This window comes from Rhopilema esculentum, chromosome 7 (assembly GCF_057945365.1).
Source record: "Rhopilema esculentum isolate cy_ngs chromosome 7, ASM5794536v1, whole genome shotgun sequence".
Classification (NCBI taxonomy): domain Eukaryota; kingdom Metazoa; phylum Cnidaria; class Scyphozoa; order Rhizostomeae; family Rhizostomatidae; genus Rhopilema; species Rhopilema esculentum.
In genome coordinates, this window is record NC_142821.1 from 74,859 (window position 1) to 98,951 (window position 24,093).

Below are 24,093 nucleotides of genomic sequence, written 5' to 3' on the forward strand. Positions count from 1 at the left end.
TTTTCTATGTATAAGCCCATCGGGCCCTTCGATTTCTCTTTGTATGCATTTCGCCTTATATGTAGTTAATGAACTTTTTGCTCAACTTTATACTTGCCTTTGTACAGTCGTTAGGGGCGCAAGTTAGTGGCGGTGTGGGGGTGTGATACCCCCCCCCCCTTCTAATATTTCCAACAAGGCGGTCCCAGACCGGGTAAAAGCATTATAAGTAAGGGGTAGCATTGATAAGAGTGAAGAAAAACTGCCAAAGAACCAATACGTGCAGCTTTCCTATTAATCGCCCTACAAGTCATTTTTATTGCAAAACAAAGAAATGTTGCGCGGAATGACTTCCCTGGAAGTTAGTCTTATTTTCAACAAACGTGAAGACTTGAAGGCGAATTTCGATGTCATCAAAACATAGCTGGTATTGTGATCATTTCAGCTAATGATGCCCTCGTGACACTATCAACCCACAAACTATCAACAGGGCACCGAAGTGATTTCGTCAAAAATCTATTTTAAGAATTTTTCAGTTTTATCATATTACCCAAAAAAATATTATACAATACATCAAAATGTGCAGAACCAGTTGAGTTTGTTAAAATTGGCTGAGATACGGTCACTTTGGCACAGGCTTTTCCCCGTCAAACCTCTGTAATTTGGTCTTGGTTCATACCTTTTTGAACCAGGTCATAATATCCGTAATCAATTAGTAAATCTAAAACCTTTCATCATTGGTCATATTACATCCCGCTCTATAAATACCATACCAACATTTTTAAAATTGTTGGAAACCCTACTGTATGTATTGTATGACAAACCTCGCAAATAATTGAAGACAGTGTTCTGCGACGATTGCTGACAAATTACACCATGGAAAAATCTGGCTTAAGCATATGCTTACATTTTACAAAAGTTGTCGAATTATTCAATTACAAAAGTCGATTTATTCAATTACAAAAGCTCTATCTAGATGATAAGATAGATTATCAACGTATGTTCTCATCAAATACTAAAAATGTTTCGTCGAAATTCAGCTCTTTCCTAACTTCTTCATTCTTCCTGATATTTTTTGATTATGACTCCTTTGCAAACCTGTCATAATAAGATTTGCAAGAATATCGTTTTATTCAACGCGTTTGAGGCCCTTCCTCCGTCTTGCAGGACCCAGTGTGTTGCGGGCCAACATATCATTTCTTACGAGTACACCGAGATTGTACTCGTAATAAATGTATATTTTCAGTTCATTTTCTTTTTTCAAGCAGACGGAACCCCCTCCCCCCCCCCCCCTTTATACAATGTTGTGAAGAAGGATGAACATGTCGCTAAACATGGGTTATACAATTTGCGCGCCAACATACATTTGTTGTCATTTTCCAGTCGCAATCCAACATATGGGGGGAGGGGAGACGTTTAGTAGGAAAGATGATTGGACTGTTCAAACACTTTTGGCGGGCATTGTAGGTTACGACAAGCCAGTTAAAAAACCAGGAAGAGAACTGGTTAGGGCCGTTCCACCTGTAACGACACCAAAGTCATCAACTCCACAGACAGAGTCAGCGTCAAAATGGTTAATGAAAAATACCAGGTAAGTCTTCCTTGGAAAAAAAAATTGTAGAACCTTGTAGATTCTAAACAACATTCATTGTCACTGGTTTTGAAAGATTTTCAAAACAACGGAAAATTGCTTGAATGCGCAAAGGGAGTCAAACTCGAATTCGCTCCGCATCGTCTTACATAGGTACTAACGATTTCACTATAGCTATTATTCGGTTCCTGTACAAGGTTTCGATCATTAACTAAATGGGATGGTGTCAAGGCGTATGACACCCTTTCTGTGTCATCGTAGGTTAAAGGCCTAGCATTAATTACACTTTCAGTTTCGATGAGAATGGTACTGGGCTTTCCACTAGCCCGGGTTAAAACAAAAACGGGTTAAAAGTTATCCGTTTCTGCGTCGCGTTCCCACGAAGAGGTAAATTATTGGATGGGAAGAACTATTGTTTGGAGTTTGGAGGAAATCTTAAAATTACGTTTCTTATTATCCTTAAAGTGCACTTCAAACCAACAATTTGTTTGCATTTAATTAACCATATATTTGCAAACAGAGATATTGACGACACAGCAACTAATAATTCTATTGTATTTACATTAGCTTTGTAACCCAGCTTACTTACTCGCTTTGTTTTAGTTAATCGCATTCTTTCGAGGTACTTTATAATCGTTATGTAGATAGTTAAAGCAGTCATTCGAAATAAAAGACGAGGAGACATCAAGACAGAGAAACAAGTTGCTTTTACTTTCGTCTATCTGCACGCATTGTAGGTTGAGGTGAGAAATTGAATTTCTATTTCAGTCGTCTGTGAAAGACGTAACTTAACTGGGCCAGCCTCCCAATCAACAATTTTCTATTTCGTGCTGACCACTTTTATGAGAAATTATTCTTGAGAAGCAATAAATTTAGAATTTTCGTATAATATCGTGTTCATTTTGTTAACTGAGTATCGTATTAACTGTTTATTGTGTTAATAAATTTAAAGGTAGAGAGCTTTTTAATTTTGATTGTTTCTACTCGATTTGCAGACCAAGAAGATAACTTGGTCTTAATCTCAGATCCCAAATATTTCAACGATTATGCATAAGATCAAACTGGATTGGAAGATTTTAAAACCCAAGACACAACTTGTATTTTTAGGAGAACTGAATATAAAATATGAAATAAACTGTGAAATCGCACCTTTTACAAGGCAACGTTCTTTAAATAGAGATAGTTCAATATCTTCTCGTTTTGTCAACCTTACTGTATAAATCAATGCTTCAAACTGTACACATGGAACCTGTTTTCACAAGTGCAACTTACTGCAACTTTCCAAGGCAGCAACTTTCAAAATGGCAAAGTCGATGTTTGATTCACATGATATTTTGTAGTATTCTCATTGGCCAGTGAGCTGCAATCTAATACAACTTCGCCTGAAAATAGGATCCTGATCCTAAATAGTCGCAGGTTGCAGTAAGTTGCAGTAGGTTGCAAAATCAAAGTTGCAGTAAGTCGCACGTCCGTTTACACGTGCAACTTCTCAGTCTTATCAAATTTTTTGCGACAAGTTGCATGAAGCTGCATATGAAAAGTTGCATGTGTAATCCGGCGCTGTGGCGGATCCAGGAGGGGAGGGGGTGGGTGCAAAGGGTGCTTAAGCACCACTCAGATTTTCAAAGCACTGTTTCTTGCCACTGTTTCTGTGCGTGTTTCTAAAAAAGACAGCTAACGATTTCTACTAATTCGATGTTTTCTTCTATTGTGTATGAAAGACATCCTTTTATCTGAAGAATATTCTTTTTGTCTCCTTATTATTGTTGATAATCGTGGCATGTTCTCCGAGCCGAGATTTTGGCAGAATCCAATTGCTGACCAATAAGGTGGCGAATGACAGAATCGTCCTCCAATTAAGTTTCGCAGTAAATCTCGTTGGTATTACTGGATACATGAAGGGAAAAGTTGCTTTCATTCTTATGGCAGAAGAAGTGCCTTGTCGATGAAATGGTAGAGAAGGTGCATAGAGGATGTTTTGGAGTATCAAAGGCAGTCTGTCCCCTTCGTGATGCTCAGGGAAACTACGCTATATTGTTGTTCTTCATTCTGATTCTTTATATGTGCATTGAATCAAAGATGCATGAATATCGTGGCAATGAAAAGAAATTCTGAGAACATTGGGGGCATACTGCCTTTAATGAGACGAGAGTTGCTTTTCTATGAAGATTGTGGCCCATTCTCAGTTTGTTCTTAATTTGTTCTTAACTTTTGACCAATTTTGAGGCTCTTGTTCTTATAAAATTGTTCTTATAAAATTGTTCTTGGGAAAGAAGAGTGCAAATGCAAACTTGGCCGCGAGAGCTTTCGCAAGTCTTTTGGGCGATACGGTTAGCGACTTAGCGACCTTTCATGTCTGAACCCTCTGAGGCAGCCTTTCCACTAGCCTGGGTTAAAACAAAACCGGGTTCAAAGTTATCCGTTTTTAAAGTGAGTTAATGGAAACGGCAAGTTTCTTCGACCCGTTTTTAATCCGATTTTGATCGTTCCCACTAAGCCGGGTTAAAATGTATTCGGGGTGAAAAGTTGTAAGAGAAATCAGTATTTGCATCAATAATCCTTCAATTTCCATCGTTGTAGGCCAATGGAAGCAACATCGACATCGAGGATTTTGTTTTTTGATTCTTATCGCCATATCAGTTCTTAAACATTGCTGTTGTTGCGAGTGGGTCAGAAGTTATCCGGGTTTCGGCGTTAAAACTGACCCTTTCTGAGACCCGTTTTCAAAAGTATCCGTTTTTCAAGTGGGTTAGTGGGAATGCGACGCAGAAACGGATAACTTTCATCCCGTTTTTGTTTTAGCCCGGGCTAGTGAAAAGGCTGCCTGAATCTCTTTCCGAATACCAGAAATCATTGCTAAGTAGAAAATGTTACTAAGAATAGACTACTAGATAATTCTAGAAGCAGAAGAATACACAACAAAAGAATGAAATGCTGTGTAATGCTGTGTGGTGGTGCGTTGCGACGACAGAGCATTCGAGACAAGAGGAATTTCCTAAGAATCTACGCAATAAACGTAATAGCTACGTATGCAAAATGATAACAATCCAAATGCTAAAAGTGGCATTATTTTAGCTCTGCACGGTCACAGAATAGGAATTAGGAAGAAGAGGAACTCCTGCCTATCAGGTGAAGCCTGAAAAAACTAGCGCATGCGTTAACTTACATGAGGCTACAAATTCAATTATGTATCATAATTCGTTTTTATCTGATTAATGAATGATAATTTGTCATGGCTAAGTTCGTCTAATGAAGTCGAGGTTAAAGGGGAATTAAGGAATTCTATTGTTGACTCAGGCTTCAAAAACAACAAAGGAACCGACGAGAGTTAAGGCAGGTTTCCACTTTGGCGAATCAGGTCGCGCGGCCCTTGCGATCGTTCAACTGCGATCACAGGATTGATTTCCGCTCTTGAGATTTGGTCGCGCGATCGCTGTCAGTGCCCCAGAAGAATTAGGCGCGTAAATAATATGGCGATTACAAGACGATAATTTTTGATTTTCATTTTGATGAGGCGACGATTAAAAGAAAGGCACTGCAGACTCATAAAATTCTGGGTAAGGAAAACATGTGCAGAGAGATGTGAAAAGGGAGAGTAGCTATTATCAGCTTGTCAGAGAGATGAAACTTTTAGACATTTTCAAACGCAAGATAATTTGACTGTACTGTAGGAGATTGACTTTAGTGAAATGGGTTTAAAAGCGACATGACTTCTCGATCAATTGTTAATTTGTCTTTTTCTCAGCGTAGCAGAGCGTGGATTTTTTTGGATAAGCGCCAAAGAAAACAAGACAGGAGAATGAGGCATTTTACGTAAACCAGACAAGAAAACAAAGCATCTAATTGGTCGCAGAAAAGTTAAAATCTATTCAACTCCCAAAAGCGTCCGCGCGATCGCCAGTGCAAAGGGGAATCACTGTCATTGGGTTTAATGCGCATGCCCAGAATAGTAGTCGCGCAATCGCGCCACCAGAATCGCCGAAGTGGAAACCCGCCTTTGCCCCTCTGCCTATTTCCTATTCTGTGGCACGGTTCAGGTGTTGGATTGTAAGAACAATGATATATTTTATATTATTAGATGGTAAATTTAAGTTGTTTCAAACCCCTCCCGATAAGGAACTCTTTTGGGGATTACGTAATCTACTTGCCTCGTTTTCACGCGACCGCGTGTTTGTGTAAAAAGTGGATGGCCTATGCCAAAAAGATGAATGAAAATTGATGTCGAAAGTTCTGCGTTTTGTTAAACCGAGTGTCTTACATATTTTGGCACCCCGTGAGGAAGATTTAGTACAAGGATGGCAGAGATGGAGGAATTATTGTTGCAGGCTGAGGGAATATTGTATTTGCTGGAATTGGAGAAATTGAAAGTACTTGCAGACAAATTAAAAGTGCCGAAGAAAGATGTTGTTGGTAAGAGTCGATTAAAGCTCGTTAAATTATTGTCTGCAGTTTATGAAGAAAACTTTGAAAAATCAACCCAACAAGAATTTGAAGCCCTTCTTAATGAATTAAAGAAATTTGGTAAGTTGTCACCCCCTCCCTTGGAAGGGGATGAAGTAGAAGAAACATCTACAGTCCCAGGGTGTGCAGAAGGTGCAGAGGGGGATAACGCAAGAATTAAGACAACACACACTACCCAGCCTGATAATCTGACCATGCAGACTAGCATGTTTAGAAGGGAATTTAAGATTATAGGTCAGATTGGGGAGGTGGGTCAAAGGGAAAAATTGTCTTATGTATCCCTAATAAGGCAAGTTGAAGTTGGGTTGGACAGAGGATATTCTGAGGGGGAAGTAGTGAATGCAATAATAAATTCTATCTCTCCTGGTCTACGAATAAGAAGCTATTTAGAAGGTTCAGGGCAAATATCCCTTGCAAGGTTGAGGAAAATTTTGAGATCCCATTATAAAGAGGGTAGTGCAACAGATCTATATCAAGAATTGCTTACAATGTCACAGGAGCCCAAGGAAGACCCAGTTAACTTTTTGATACGTGCAATGGACTGCAGGCAGAAAATTATTTTTGCATGCAGGGAAGAGTCTGAAAATGACCTTAAGTATAGTCCAGTTTTGGTCACAGGCCTTTTTCGGCAATCAGTAGAGACAGGTCTGTTGAGTGATGCTATTCGTGGGCGCATAAGGCCATACCTGCAAAATTCAAATGTTGATGATGAGGAACTGATTAACCAAATGCAATTAGCTGTATTGGCTGAGTCTGAAAGAAAGAAAAAGTTTGGACTCCAAAACAAAGCATCCAAAGTAAATGAAATTTCAATTGTGGAACAAAATCCCCAGAAACAAGCCAAAATTTCAGAAAATAATGACAAAATTTTGGCAGCTGTTGAGCAGATCAAGTGTGAAGTGGCAGCTCTAAAAACTGAACTTGCAGAAATGAAAACAACAAATTATGCAAAAGAACAACAAAAAAGCAGCTTGTCTAGACCAACATGTGAATCTTGCAGGAAAACAGGCAAAACCGATTGTGATCATTGCAGTTATTGTGGTAGCCCTGACCATTATTTCCGTGGCTGTAGGAACAGAAAATCGGGAAACGGAGGGAGGCTTCCGAGAAGGGGTGGTCGTTAGCCTCGAAAGTTGAACCCCATTTTTTTTGTAATAACTGTCGTCTTCCAGAAAATAATAACAAGAAGTTTCCACAGTGTGGTGGCTGTCAGTCTGTTAGATATTGTAGTGTAGAATGTCAGAAGAAACAATGGCATGAACATAAAATATTGTGCCTAGCAATTAAGGAGTTGGCTGAGAACTCAACATTGTCTGATAGGGGGCTTGGTGATGGACAAGACCCAAATATTTTTCCTTGCCATATTACTCCAAAGGTTCAAGGTAGAATTTCAAAGTTAGTTGGTAGCAGGTGTCATGTGCAGTGCACATTAAACGGGACTCAAATTGAGGCTCTTTGGGACACAGGTTCACAGGTTTCATTAATTTCTTCTGAACTGATTAACAATTGTTTTTCTGACAGACCTATCAGGGACATATCAGAATTTTTAGGAGATGGTGCATGTTTGAATCTTGTAACAGCAAGTGGGGATATTCTTCCATATAAAGGCTGGACAGAACTCAGCTTTCAGCTAATTAACAACAAGGGGGAAAATCAGGCTATTCAGGTACCTTTTCTTGTAACAGCAGAAACAATAGAGAGGCCAATTATTGGATATAATGTGATCGAGGAGATTATTTGTGGTAACATTGAAGACTCTGTTGGAAAGGAGGCAGTTTTGAGTAGTATTCAGAGAAGCTTCACAAACATGTCGGACCACAAAGCATCTGCATTAATTCACCTAGTGTATAACTCTCAAACTCAAAATGAGGTTTGTGATGTCAAAACAACTAAGAAAGACTTTGTTATTCAGAAGAACACAACTATTGATGTTTCTTGCAGAGCAAATACAAGCTACCTGGAGAGACACACCCCAATGATTTTTGAGCCAAGTTTACCTTCTATGTTACCATCAGGACTAAGTGTGACAGAGTCAGTTTTGACACTGAAGAAAGGAACTTCACATATATTGAAGCTGCAAGTGGTAAACAAGACAAATCATGATATTATGCTGCCAGGGAGAACACCAATGGGAAAGCTAGAAATGATCAGATCAGTTACGCCTGCATTGATTCGTCCTAAAACTGATAGTGAAACCATGGACAAGCACAAAGGAACATTAAAAAACTGCGTAATGGAGACAGTCCTGCAGGAGGATGCAGACAGTATCTTGTCAAAAATTGACTTTAGTGGTCTGACACATGATGAAACAGAAATTGTAAAGAAAATGCTTCGTGAAGAAATTCAATCATTCTCAGCAGGTGATAGCGATATTGGATGTGCTCCAGGCTTACAACTTGACATCACACTGACAGACCCACAGCCGATTCAGAAGAGCTATGCTTCAATACCACGTCCACTGTATGGAGAAGTAAAACAGTACATTGAAGACATGCTGAACAGAAATTTTATCAAGCCATCAAAATCGCCATATTCATCACCCTGTGTTTGTGTTCGCAAGAAAGATGGGACACTGCGTTTATGCGTTGATTACAGAGCGTTGAACCAGAAAACTGTCAGGGACATGCACCCATTGCCGAGAGTACAGGAAGCCCTTGACAGTCTTGGTGGAAATCGCTGGTTCAGCACCCTGGATCAAGGTAAAGCTTACCACCAGGGGTTTGTTGGACGAGAAAGTCAACTGGCAACAGCATTTGTGACACCGTGGGGACTCTTTGAGTGGGAACGGATTCCCTTCGGACTTACTAATGCGCCTGCTGCCTTCCAGAGGTTCATGGAACAAAGTTTAAGTGATCTAAGAGATAGAACCTGCCTTCCATACCTCGATGATATCATTGTGTATAGCAAAACTTTTGAGGAACACGTAGAACATGTCCGCCAAGTATTGCAACGCTTACATCAACATGGCATCAAATTGAAACCAAGTAAATGTTCATTTTTCAAGAAGCAAGTCAAGTTTCTGGGGCGCATTGTGTCCGATAAAGGCTATATAATGGATCCAGACAACATCAAAGCAGTGACATCTTTGCAAGATAGAATACCAAAGACAGTTGGTGAAGTCAGACACCTATTAGGTTTGCTTAGCTATTATCGTCGTTTCATACCAAGATTCTCAATAATTGCAAGTTCACTATATGAGCTACTCACTTCTAATGAAAGCCAAGTCAAAAGCCAATATCAGAGAAGAGACAGAAAGAATCACAATGGGCAAGTGTCATCATCATCAAAAGTAGAATGGACAGAAGAACATCAGACAGCACTGCAAGAGTTGATCAAACACTTGATTAGTCCACCAATTATGGCCTACCCTGACCCAAGCTTGCCATATATCTTACATGTTGATGCATGTCAGAAAGGACTTGGGGCCGTTCTATATCAACGTCAAGAAGGGAAACTCAGAGTTATTGCATATGGATCCAGGACTCTAACTCGTAGTGAGAAAAATTACCACATGCATTCAGGGAAACTTGAGTTTCTCGCCATGAAATGGGCCATTGTTGATCATTTTAGGGACTACTTGTATTATTCTCCACCATTCCAAGTTTTCACTGATAACAACCCACTCACATACGTACTAACCACAGCAAAATTGAATGCAACTGCTCTTAGATGGGTTGGAGAATTAGCAGATTTCAAGTTCTCAATTCAGTACAGGCCAGGAAAATCCAATGGTGATGCTGACGCTCTCTCTAGACTTCCCTATGATATGGAGAAGTATATGTCAACATGCACAAACAAAAGTACACTTGATATGGTCGATGCTACAATTGATGTTGTACAACAGAGATCTAATGAGGACACTGCTTGGGTATATGTGCTTACAGATCCATCAGCCGCTCTTTTCAGTAATAATCACCTTCCCGATGAGAGTTTCGCTGCAAAGAAGATAGACAAAGTCAGTGTGCAGAAAGAACAAGACAAGGATGCAAGTATCCGGAAGATTGTAAACATGATGAAAACGGGAAACAGACCAACGCCAAGTCAACTGAAGGAGCTTGACTATAACACCAGATTGCTTGCTTATGAATGGAACAGATTAAAACTTGATAGCGATGGCATCTTAACGAGAATTTCAGGACAGAACACACAGATCGTTTTACCAAGAGCACTGCGAACGTTAGTGTATGATGAGCTTCACGTTAAAATGGGGCATATAGGTGCCGAAAAGGTGGTACAGTTGACTAGAGAACGCTTCTATTGGCCTCACATGCAACGTGATATAACTGATTTCATAACGAGGAACTGTCGCTGTTTGAAGCAAAAACCACCAACGTTTAAGCAAAGAGAGCCCCTACAGCCTATTATCACATCAGCTCCATTGGAGATTGTTTCAGTTGATTACATGCACTTGGAAAAGAGTAGTGGTGGTTATGAATACATCCTGGTAGTGGTGGACCATTTCACCCGATATGCCCAGGCCTATGCTACAAAGGACAAGTCAGGGAAAACTGCAGCACGGTACCTCTACAATGACTTCATCTTACGGTTTGGGTTCCCAGAAAAAATCCACCACGACCAGGGTGGGGAGTTTGAAAATGAATTATTCCACCACCTAGAAAGAGCAGCTGATATTACCCATTCAAAAACCACTATCGCGAACTTAGAATGTTGTAAGGCGATAAACTCACAAATAACTCGAAATATAAGTTATATATTTCTTTCAAGGTAACAAAACAATAACGAACTGGTTATATACTCTCGTCGCACACTCGCTTTTTTGAATAGTAAAAGTCATGTCTCTGAAGCTCCTCACCCCCACGCGCTCGCTCCTTCCCCGCGGTTAATTATAAGCAGTTTTTATTTTACACACACTCCCCCCGTTTGGACCGAATAGGTACCAAACGTCAATGTTAATCATCTTCTAATTCCTTGTCTTCATATGCGAATGTTTCTTTTACTGAACTCTTGGCAATTTGTGCAGCTCGTCGTTGTGGTCTAAACTCTTTGGCTTGTGGGTTCAAATTCTCGGCCTTCTTTGTCTCCTTTTCCGGTAAATCGCAATCTATCTCTAGAGGATATAACAACTGCACTGCCCGTTCTATCTTTGTCTTTCCTGTTCTTAGCCTTGCGCCTCGAACAACTCCATTTTTGCCTTGAATGACTTTATCAACAATGCCTATGTTCCATTCGCCTCTGTTACGTTCGTCGCCTTTTATCAAAACTACTTTTCCTTCTTTTATACTTTCTCCTCCGTCCTTGCACTTTAAGTTGTGTCTTTCCCTGAGTGATCTCATGTATTCTGACTTCCATCTCTTCCAGAGGTTGTCGCGACATTTCTGCAGATATCTTGCTCTCTTGCGCAAATCCCTGTCCTGCACCCTGCAGACCTCTGACTCTAGAAGAGCGTTCTGATGGCTCAACAGCATCATGTTTGGGGTTAACAGAGGCATTTGCACATCGTCCTCAATATAGCTTAATGGACGATTGTTAAGCGTTATCTCAACATCAAGCATCATTTCTTGTAGCTCATCATAACTCAGCTTTGCTTTTCCTAAAATTCTGTACATTACTTGCTTGGTTAAACCTATGATTCGTTCATACTGGCCACCCCACCAGGGGGCTTTACTCAAGTTGAATTGCCACTTGATGGACTGCTCTCTTAAGAAATCATGGAATTCCTCATCTTTCATTAGTTGTTTTAACCACTTTGCTGCAAATTTAAATGTCTGAGCGTTGTCTGAATAAATCTTTTTAGGCCGTCCACGTCTTGCTGTAAACCTTTTCAGGCATTGGAGGAAAATCTTTGCTGTTGTGTCAGGAACAACTTCCATGTAAACAGCTCTCGTTAGACTGCAAACAAACAATAAGATATGTGCTTTTCCTTCTCCCCTTTTTCTTGTTTTGTGACTAATTGGGCCTGCATAATCAACACCGACTACTTCAAAAGGTCTTGTTCCTTCAGTTCTGTCTTCCGGCAATAAGCCTGGTTTTGGCTTGGAAACTGGTCGCGCATTGAATCTTTTGCAGGTGTTACACTTTTTGATGACTCCTTTTGCTAGCTTTCTCAATCTTGGAATCCAATAGTCCTCTCTAACTTTCGCCATTGTAAGACTTGACCCTCCACAATGAGTGCTCAAATGCGCATAGGAAACCAATTTCTCACTAAATAGAACATCGGTTGGGAGAAAGATTGGGTACTCTCCTTGAATTCTTCCTTTACAAACATAGATTTCTCTCTCATCTTTCTCTAACCCTAGTTGATTTTGTGTTTCTTTGAACTCTAGCTTTACTTCAAACTCTCCTTGAACTTTTCTAATCCAAAATGCTATTACATCTTGCAGTTCCGCAGTTGTCAATGGACCGACTCTTCTGTCTATTTTCTTTAATCTTGAGTTAATTGCAAACCTTTTCAACCAAGCTGTCACTTTCATTGCTTTAAGAAATGAGTACTTCTCTAGGATCTTTTCAGTTAGTACATCTCTTATCTCTCGTCCAACCTTGAGTATTTCCTTCACTAGCTTTGCCTCTAGCTCTGTATCAGTGTCTGCTGTTGTCTTTATATCTTTTGGCCACTCTACTTGACATTGAATCCAATCTGGTCCTCTGAACCAATCATCTGTCAATTTTTTAATATTGCTTCCTCGACTTGCTATGTCAGCTGGGTTCAGTTCAGATGGTACATGTCTCCAAACTATATAATCTTTCTCCTTAATCTTTGAGACCCGGTTACTCACAAACTGTTTATAACGGTTCTCTCCTCTCACCCAATGAAGGGCAACAGTGCTGTCAAGCCAAGCATAGACATTTTCAATTGGGTGTCCTTCAAGTGCTCTTACTACGTTGTCGACGAGATTAGCTGCCATGTGTGCAGCTACCAACTCAAGCCTTGGAATTGTAAGGTTGTTCTTTGCAAGGCGAGACTTTGCTACCAAAAGTCCTTGACTTTTCTCAGACTCCTGCCTTATGACTGCATAAACTATAGCTGCTACCCCGTCTATACTCGCATCTCCGAACACGTGTAGCTCAATCGAAGTTATTCTCCCCTCTTTCGTTGGAATGCTTCTGGGTATTGCTACTCTTTCTGGCAAATTTTTACTCCACTGCACGAATCTTTCATTGAGGTCTTTTGGTAGTCCTTCATCCCATTTGACACCTTGTTTACATGCATCTCTGAAAATGATCTTTCCAACTAGGGTAATTGGTGAAATAATTCCCAGTGGGTCATATATTGAAGCCAGATGTTGCAATAATTCTCTCTTTGTTGATCCTCTTCCTTTCTCTTTCTTTATTGAGACTGCAATGGTATCCTTCTGTTTGTCCCATGTAAGCCCTAATAGTTTGGACTCTTTGGCCTTTGTTCCCAGCTGCTGTTTGGCAAAACTCTCTTCTATTTCTTCTTGATCACCATCATCTGTCTCTAACTCTTTTCTGTTTGAGTGCAATTTGTGCAATGTAAACTTTGCACTGTCGAATATTTCTATGGCTGACTCTTTCAATTTCTGTACCTCTGTGATGGATGACCCACCTAGCAGAAGGTCATCGACGTAGATGCTTCTTTCAATTTCTGAGACTTCTTCAGGAAACTCTGCTCTACATTCTTCAAGATGTTTCTTTACGGTAGCACAAAGCAAAAATGGCGATTGGCTGCATCCAAACATTACTCGAGTGAATCGATAGACTTCAAGTTTCTCTAAATCTCTGTCTTTCAACCAATGGAACCTTAGCACATCTCTGTCCTGCTCTTTAATTCTTATTTGTAGGAAAGCTTGTTTCATATCTGTGCATAGTGTGATGGGTTGCAATCTGTTTCGCGCCAAAATGTCCCAGATCAGGTTTTGCAATGGGGGGCCTGTTTCGAGGCAATCGTTGAGTGATGGTGATTGATCGTTTGCTCTTGCAGATGCATCGAATACAATTCTTACTTTGGTCGACTCTGCTGACTCTCTTACTATGGCTCGGTGTGGCAAATAAAACTTTCTTCCTTCTTTGCTCTGACAGGTAACTTTCTCTATAATTCCTTCTTGCTCCTGTTGCAGTAGTATTTCTTCATACTTATCATAAAGCTCTGGCTGTCTTTCTAACCTTTGCACGAGCCTTTTCAATCTTGACTTGCTTCCTTGTTCATTGTCTGGCAGGTCTGGGATCTCTGATTTCCAAAGAAGACCGGTCCTGTACCAACCTTCTGGGCTCCTTTCCAACTGATCTTTGAAATCTTGGATAACTATGTCTTTCTCTGCTTTGTCCTGTATGCCTAGGACATCTAGTGAACATAATCTATCAAAATCGGCAAGTGCTGACTTTGCGAAAAACATGTTATTTGATTCTATCTCGTATCCAGGTGACATTATAGTCCATCCGAACCCTGTAAGCTCTGCCACTGGCTCCCCTGGCTTCCCTACTCTAGGCTTTGTTGGAGTTTTTATCTTTGCATAGTCACTAGCTCCTATGATAAGATGTATTGGTAACGCTTCTTTGTCTGATCTTTCTTCCATATACACACCTTTAAGGTGTGAAAATTTCTTAGTCATTTCTCCATAGTTTGGGTTAGGCACTGTCAAAAGCTCCTTCCTGTTCACTTTGCTCACATCTAAGTTTAGACTGAAACTCTGGTCTTTGCTCTCCACCCTCAGATTATAGATTTCGATCTTTGCTATCTTGGTGGACATCATCATGTCTATCTGGCGTTGTTCTCTCTTGATTGGCTGCTTGGCGACTTTCTCAATTAACTGTGATGATACATAAGAGCTGCCAGCCCCTGTATCCAACAGGGCTCGACAGAGCACTCCTTCTACCTTCACTATAACAACTGGGTGCACCACACCTTGTTCCCCAGTAACCAGAAGAACATCTCCCTGTTTCTCAACTTTGTCGCAAACTGAAGTGTGGTGCTTTCCCTTACAATTTCGGCAACTTCCTTTGCTTGTACAGACTGATGCTTTGTGTCCACTGCCTGTACAATTAAAACACAATCTTTTTTGCCTTAAAATTTCTCTTCTCTCGCCCACTTTTGCAACCTTTTTGCACTCTGAAGATTTGTGGTTTTCATGCTCGCAGTATACACATGATCTTGGTAGATAATTGGAATTCCTTGTGGTAAACATTCTGTCCCTCCCCTCAGACTGTGTAAGGGGGTTCCTTTCAGTCCATTTACTCAAGGCTTCAATTAGCTGCGGGAATCCCCATTCTTGCCACTGGTCATCTAATCTCACCAAGTCAGCTCGTATCCCTTCTAGCTTATCCAATGTGAGCCTTGTGTAACCTGAAATTGATTTCAGTCTCCCTAATGATTCAAGTGCTTGTACACTTGGCAACAACTTGATGAAAAAATCATGGATTTTGTGTGGGTTTGACCCCCTTATCACTGGTAACTCAATAATACACTGTACATGTGCATTTATAACTTCACTTGGCCTGCCATATTTAGACTTCAATATTTGTTTAGCCCTCTCGTAGCCCTCACCATTGTGGATCAAATTCTCAATGTTTATACGTACTTTTGGCTCTATGAATTCTTTCAAGTAATTAAACTTAGTGACAGGGTCTAGGTTTTGCTTATCGACTTCAGTCTCGAACTGATTCCAAAAGCGGAACCAGTCTATATGTGTTCCTTTAAATTTGGTGATACTTAGCTTTGGAAGCTTCACTGCGGTTACAGGCTTTTCCCCCACGAGGGATCTCCCCTTCAATTCAACTAATTTTGCCTCTAGTTGTAATCTTTGCTCAAATTTTTGTCTTTCTAGCTCTAAATCTACTTCTTGCTCTTTCTTTTTTGCATCATGTTTAAAACTTTCAATAATTTCTTTCATACCTGCAGCTATGGGCTGAAACTCCTTCAGTCTTTCCTCGATTCCGATTCTCCATTTCTTTACTTCACTGGGGATTTCCCCTTCCTCTAGTTTCAATTCTTGTATTTGAATTTTCAGCTCCTGAATTTCGTCCACTTTCGTTTCGTATACTCTAGACTGTCTCTCGATTTCCTTTTGATCCTTTCTCTGCATAATTTCGTCAGTTTCTTCGTTCAGATACGATAAAAATCCAAGCTTTTTGTCGATTTTCTTGACAAACTCTTCCACGACGGCCATCTTGAATTCACAGTCTCACTTATTATGAAATTTCACTCACTTCTCACTTTCTCCCATCTGGGGTGCCACTGTATCGCGAACTTAGAATGTTGTAAGGCGATAAACTCACAAATAACTCGAAATATAAGTTATATATTTCTTTCAAGGTAACAAAACAATAACGAACTGGTTATATACTCTCGTCGCACACTCGCTTTTTTGAATAGTAAAAGTCATGTCTCTGAAGCTCCTCACCCCCACGCGCTCGCTCCTTCCCCGCGGTTAATTATAAGCAGTTTTTGTTTTACACACCACTCCGTATCACCCAGAAGGAAACGGTAAGGCAGAACGATTCAATAGGACACTGCTATCGATGTTAAGAACACTACCAGAAACATATAAGACCCATTGGCGTGATCATCTCCCGAAAGTTGTACATGCATATAACAGCTGTAAACATGATGCTACTGGATATTCTCCATTTTTCCTGCTTTTTGGCAGATCACCACGTTTGCCTATCGACCTTGCATTCAACATAAATAGGCATAGTTCACAGAAAGATTATTCATCTTATGTCAAACAATGGAGATCTGCAATGCAAGAGGCGTACAGAACAGCCTTCACACATGCCGCGAAAAGTGCAAGTCAAAGTAAAGAACAGTATGATAAGAAAGCCAGAGGAGTTGCTCTCTATCCAGGAGATCGAGTACTTGTACGGAATTCAGAGAAGGGTGGACCTGGCAAGATCCGCTCCTACTGGGAGGACAAGGTTTATAAAGTTTTAAGTCGACTTCATGAAACAAGCCCGGTTTATACCATAGAACCAGAAAAGGGTGGAGGTCGAAAACGCACTGTTCATAGAAACCTATTGCTCCCATGTGACGTGCTTACTCCTGATGATCCAATCCCATCAAGAAGAAATAAGTCAGCTCGGAAACATAAACAAACAGATAGTCATAACACAACAGCAGACCAATCATTCCAAGGGGAGGAGGAGGATACAGAAGAAATTGGGTTTTACCCAAATGATATTGAAGAAACAGCTGCACCCAGAACAGAAAATACTATCAATCAAGCACAGGTTGCAGAGGGAGAACCAAGAATTCAAGAACAAGAACAAAACCCTGAACCAGCTGACAATGAATATGCAACAAACCTGAGACCAGAAGCAGATGTGTACCTACCTGCTAGCCCAGAATCAGAACAAATCAGAAGACCCAAAAGAACCCGCTTACCTCCAACTCGGTTGATGTACGCAGCCCCAGGAAATTCAGCTAACTATTTTGTTAATTCAGTTTTTCCACAGCAACCATTCGGAAACGCCCAAGGACAGTTTCCTGTAACACCACCAGTCTTCATTCACCCGATGTTCATACCAGGAGGCCACAGAATGCTACCAATTAGACCGATATATTGTACATAAAGACACATCATGTGGAACATTGTGACAAAGTACTTTTAATAGCTATTCATAACAAAAAAAACATTATCGTGTTTGGAAATGGACCACTTAATCGTTAAAATTTGCATAAAATTGTTATAAACGACATCAACAAAAGGTGTGACTCACCAGAAGAAAAATTGTTGACTGCGAGCAGTTTACCTGATACAACATATTGTATTGAATAGACAAATTGTCGGGTTGCAGTGATACAAAAGTGAAGAGAGTTGATTGGACAGTTGTTGTAAGGCGCCATTACAAGAACTGAAGTGAGAAACAGTGACCCGGAAGCAAAGTTTCAAGAAAACAGATTCAATGTTGAGGACAACATTTACCTTGGAGGGGTGTATGTTGGATTGTAAGAACAATGATATATTTTATATTATTAGATGGTAAATTTAAGTTGTTTCAAACCCCTCCCGATAAGGAACTCTTTTAGGGATTACGTAATCTATTTGCCTCGTTTTCACGCGACCGCGTGTTTGTGTAAAAAGTGGATGGCCTATGCCAAAAAGATGAATGAAAATTGATGTCGAAAGTTTTGCGTTTTGTTAAACCGAGTGTCTTACACAGGGGCGGATCCAGAGCATTCGAGACACAAGGGGAATTTCCAAAGAATTTTTTGTTGCTCTTATTTCGGTTTTTCTTTTGGTTTTTGTTCGCATTTATTCGTTGGTCTATTATTGATTGTGTATAGGATGTGTTTATATCTTCGAGGACGACTGGGGGTTTCACAGTTTTTGCTGAAATCTTTCGTTCCGTTGGGATCTCCTTTATTTCCTGGAAAGGTTTCAATGGCATCTGAAGTACCTGTAGCATTGTAGTTATCCTTGCACGTCTTTATCACTTCCGATTGCATTGACACGACCAGCATTCTTGCATGTTCCTTTGGGATTAGTTGACTTTAGTTCAAGTAATTTCTTTGAGATAAGATATTGTTCATAATGCCGACTTTTTTCACTCACGTAAGACTCCCACTGGTGACGAAAGCTAGGCTCTTCCAGTACAGGTGCCTCTTCGCTATTGTCTTTCCTCTCAGTAGTAGCCCTCCTTTCGGGAGTGGTGTTTACTGTGGCCTCTAAAATCTGAATCTTAAGTTTTAAATCATAGTTTTCCACTAATTTCGAATTTAAATTTGCTGCGAGGATTTCACTTCGTTCCTTTTCTTTAGACAGTAGCTTATTCAATCCCTTGAATGCATCTGCAAATTTTCCCATGACGTCAAGGAATCCAAAAGCACTGTCAATCGATGTACCAGGGTCCTTCTTCACCGACTGCATCACAGGGGAGGAAAACGGGATAGTGTTTATCGAAGCATCAGCATCATTTGGCTTAACGCTCTGTGCAAAATCAGTTTCACTGTCTGTGATCTCTTTAGCACTATCACATACCTTAATTGGGTCGAAGATGTAGTAAGAATCTTTACCATTACGCGGTTTGCAGTAAATTGCAGCCGAATCTAGCATATAATCGATAGTGCGTGTCGCTGCCGAATTGCTTAGGCCGTGTTTTCGATCTAAGTATGCAGTTATTGATATCTTGTCTGGTCTCTGTTGTTGCTTTCGAATAGCACCGATAGCAGAAAAAATAAACTTCTCATCTATTGTAGCCATGATTGAATGACTGCAATTGTTAGGAATCTCCCCTGTTTTCAAAGTATCTTCGAACGGCGAGTAAATTCGATCATGCGACTGTAATGTTTTATGGTTGTTGTTGTTGTTGTTGTTGTAAATTTATTTTAATTCGATATAAGAAACAATAGCTAACGATATATACATAAATATACAATGTTAACTAATCACAACCGAATATAGCTACCAGTTAGTACATAAAAAGGAATTATGGATACAAAATTAAAGATTCCATTGCATTTTCTGGCAGAAACTGACAGGCACTGCATTTGCAATTCGGTCCGTCCCATTGTTTTATTAGATTCTTAAAACTCTTCAAATTTTCAACGGATTTCAACTCGTCGGGTAGGCCATTCCAAATCTGTGGCCCGATTGACATAAGACTTTTGGATCCAAATGTTGTTTTATTAGCTCTAACATGGGCTAAGTTATTCGGATTTCTTAATGAATAATTTGACGAACGTAATTTAAAAATACTCTGCATAAAAGGTGGGTTCAACTTTTGTATTGTTTTGAACATTTCAATACACATAATTCTTTGACGAGCGACGAGCATCGTGCATTTGTCTGCCTTCACAAGCAGATTGTTATACGAGCTTGTATATCATTATAGAGAAATCTTAGGGCACGTTCTTGTATCTGTTCAATTTTCTGTAATGATTTAGACGATGAAAAATACCAGACCAAGGGACAATAGCTGAAATTGGAATATACGAAGCTCTGATCAAGAACCTTTTTCTCCTGGAAACCAATAAACGTCTTTAATCTTTTAAGAACATTCAATTGTGTTGCAGCTTTTTTGCAAAGATTCGAAATATGTGAGTCGAAATCAAGTTTGTAATCCAACGTTACTCCTAAAAGCTCCACTGTCTCCTCAGATTGAATTTTTTTACCTTTAATGATCATTTGTTCTCCACTAGTATTTGTCTTGTTTTTCCTAAGAATTATAGCATGAAATTTTTCAGGGTTTGCAATCATTTCATTTTGTGCTAACCATGATAAGCCGATTCCCATTTCATTTTGCAAGGTGTTGACAAGATCTAGAAACATGTCCTGCGTATGTTCTAGAAAAATAGCAAAGTGTATTGTCGTCTGCATAATTATGGAGCGTTGCTTGTTTTATAAATAGAAATAAGTCATTTATGTAAAAATTGAGAAGGACTGGTCCTAGCACAGAGCCCTGGGGTACACCAGACATAACCTCTTGAAAAGAGCTGTATGAATTGTTTATTCCAACACATTGATTTCGTCTTTTCAGATAGGAATAAATTAGAAGTAGAACATTTTCATCAAATCCATACGCATGCAGTTTGGCAATAAGCAAATCATGTGGGATACAAACGAAAGCTTTCGAAAGATCCATTAAGACTGCACCAACAAGATAGTCATTGTCAAGGCTAGTCTTCTATCAAACGTATCAAAACATGTTGGGTTGCATACGTTTGTCGATACGCAGCAATGAAGACTAAAAGCGTGTAATCTAAATGTTTAACCAATTGATTTTTTAAGAGTTTTTCATATATCTTTGAAAAGGTATCGAGAACACTAACTGGGCGGAAATTTCTTTCTAATGTACAATTTGATTCCCCTTTATCTAGTGGGCAAACTGCCGCTTTCTTTGCATCGTTTGGGAAACGAAAATTTCGAATGCTACAGTTTATTGAAGTAGTTAAAGTATTTGTATGTTCATTTGCAGCCAAGGATACAGGCTTCGGGATAATTTGATCTTCACCAGGAGATTTCTTGCCATCCAGGCATTTTGATAGTTTTGCAACTTCATGGCTGCCTATCTCTTGAAAAGTGAAAGTAGCCTGGCTTTGAATAATAGCTAGGACACTAGGATGGTTTTTATATTTATCAAGAATCAAGCGAACGATTTGGCGCTCGTCAGAAATTCCAGTATTTTTGCAAGGCTAATGGGCTTCTTACCGCTGGATTTTCTACTATATTTATATAATGATCATTTAAAATTTCTGCCAGTTCTTGGTCATCTGTTATGACGGTTTCTTTTTTCACAAGAGAAATATCGCTGCTTATAAGTCCTCCTTTATTTGATAAAAAGGGTTTAACAAGATCCCAGAATTCTTTATTTGACATAGTTCCATGTCTGGTTGCTTCCTTAGAATGGTTTTTAATCGCCTTTTGTCTTAAAGAGACACATTTATTTCTTTGCTTCTTGAAATTAATTCTATTTTCTACGGTAGGGTTTTTATTAAATCTTTTTTTAAGCCCTGATCTAGTATAAATTGCCTTTGGCAATTGCTGATTCATGAAAAGGGCAGTATTTTCCCTCAGAACTTTCGTTTTTAAAGGAGCATGTTTATCTCCAATTTTTCGAAAGGTGGACGATAGATTCTTGTATGCCAAATCAGCATCGTTTAAATCGGCTTTAAAGTCAGTATCCTTTACATCTTGGAGAAACTTTTCAGGTTCAAATTTGTTATAGCATCGGTATCTGATGATTTTAGGTTTGAGACGTGGTATGTGTGTTTTCATTAAAGTTAGGACAGACAATGAAAATCGCTCAAGCCAGTTTAAAAAACGGTGGTGTTTTGCATATTTGTCTAAAGCTGAGTTTGATGAAAAAGACAGTTCTCTGAAAAGTAGTTCCAGGTTTGAAGCTTCTGGGGGTCGGTAAATGCTAAAAATTATCCACTTCTTTTTGCAAACCAACAGATCGGAACAAATTATCTCGTTAGTTAGGCTCTCAAAAACAGGAACTCTATTGCAAACGACCCCTTTCCTAACAAATTGCATCAAACCCCCACCAAAAGTCTAGGACTCAAGTGTTTTTGACTTTATTCTATGGTGCAACTTTTCCAAGCAGTCAGGTGTAATACTTAGATCTGATGAGCATCTTAATGTGTTAGGCCTTATTGGTATATTTGAAATATGATCTTTATGTGTAGTCAGTTGACTTTTCGTTTTTTGCTTAGAAGGATTAATACCTGATGTCCTATTTTCATCATGTTGTAAAAGATCATCATGTCCTATTTTCATCATGTTGTCCTATTTTCAACATTTACTGTGACTCTGATAACCTTCAATTTCTAACCAAAAAAATCAACAGAGAACTAAAGAAAGTTAAGCTTTGGCTTGATTCAAATAAGCTTGCACTAAACATTGGAAAGACAAACTTTGTACTCTTTCACTTCCCAAGGAAGAAATTGTCAGAATTCACCAAGGTCAAAATTGTAAACAGTATCTTCAAAGGACTAAGCATGTAAAATTTCTAGGAGTTCTCATGGACGAACATCTGACTTGGAAGTACCACACAACTGAGCTTTGTAAAAAACTTTCTAGAACTGCTGGTATTTTCTTCAAAGTGCGGCATTATGCCCCCTTGCCTACTCTTGTCTCTCTCTACAACTCACTTTTTTTGTCCTTCCTTAACTATGGTATATCAGCCTGGGGATTGACTTATGAATCCTACCTTAACCCACTCTTTAAACTTCAAAGAAAAATTCTTCGCAGCATTAAATTTGAGCCCTTTTTTTCTCCTAGCACGCCACTTTTTCAGTCACTAGAGACTTTAAAAATTGTGGATATTCTGCACCTGAACATCTTAACCTTTGTTTATAAATCTCTTAATAAGCTATCTCCTTCATGCTTTCATGATTACTTTCAGACAAATTCATCAGTTCATAGAATCGGGACTCGCCCGGCTACAAGAGGCGATCTTTTTAAGTCTATTAAAAATACTAAAATGTATGGTCTTCAAAAAATTCAGTACTTTGGTTCAAAACTTTGGAACACTCTTCCACTATTTATACGTGTTGCTAGCTCTACTGTGGTTTTTCGCTCAAAATTAAAAAGTTACCTTCTTGATTCATATTCACAAAACTAATCTTTAATTAAACACATATGATCTATCCCATAGAGGTTCATCTGGTTCTTGGTTAATATGTACTGCCTTTGTTTTTAAAATAATTTTTGGTTCTTTGTTTTTTGTTTCTTTATGGGGGGGGGGGGGCTCTCTCTCGATTAGTTTACCTACTTAGAGAGCTCCTCCTCAATCAGTCAATCTTAAATTCAATCATGTAAAGTAATTTTTTTTTCATTTGTTCTTTAAATTGTTAGTTTTTAGTTCTTAGTGTTGTAATGTATCTTAGTTGTAGGGTTTTGTGTATGAATTGTATTTGGGATTGATTGATAATGAATGAAATGAAATGAAATGAAGATCAGAGAACAGTCAGATAGTATTAATAAAGTTCACTAAATCATTACCTAAAACGTTTGTGCCGTTGTCATTTAAGTGGATTCCATCATCGTGAAGAAGATATCTCCAATCAGAATCAAAAACTTTGTGCTTATCAAAAGAAGTTCTAAAACACTTGCTTCGAAATAAAAACAGCATTAAGAACACTCTACCTAAATATCAATTACCCAAAATTATGAACACCAAGCATTGACAGAAATTTTCATAAAAAGAAATCGATGTTCTTGGTAAATGACATGAAAAAGTAATATTGAACAAATGATGCATACGTTAAGACAACCCCAAAGATTTTAAGTTTGCATTAATTGATTTAAGCTTGGTTTCCACTATGAGTTAACGTGAGTTAATTTGAGATAATTGTGTTATCTATCATGGTTTAAAAATTGTCTCATAGTGGAAACGCTCATTAACAATTATCTCATGAAAATAAACTCGTGTTAACTCACATTATCTTGGAAACAAAAATTTTTTATTTCAAGCTCATGAGACAACATCTTATCAAAAGAAGCTGATGCGTGGGAGGGGAATGTGCAACCATTTGCACTGAGGTTCTTACGCAACGCATTTCGGATGTTGAAAGCAGTTTTCTTTACTCAAAGAAAAATCAACCGTAAAATAAGAGAAACATGTTCCCATTTCGAAGTTCCTATTCAAAGTGGTTGTATACACCAAACGCATATCTTTTTTGGTAGATTTTCCGTACCAAAAAC

The 24,093-nt window shown here is 39.1% G+C and overlaps 1 protein-coding gene across 3 annotated transcripts in view; it reads left to right on the forward strand.

The window, feature by feature from the left end:
• Positions 1-133: 133 nt before the first annotated feature.
• Positions 134-24,093, forward strand: part of LOC148959900 (4'-phosphopantetheine phosphatase-like) — a 37,665-nt gene continuing 13,705 nt past the window's right edge. For 2 of the 3 annotated variants that reach the window (XM_089109195.1, XM_065199228.2), the window contains exon 1: positions 134-2,313. Coding sequence is in view for 1 of the 3 variants with exons in the window: in XM_089109194.1 (XP_088965320.1) it covers positions 5,972-5,980 (9 nt within the window). In the remaining 2 variants the exon portion in view is untranslated. Of the gene's footprint in view, positions 2,314-5,614; positions 5,981-24,093 lie in introns of those variants that run through there. The other variant, XM_089109194.1, reaches the window with a different exon arrangement.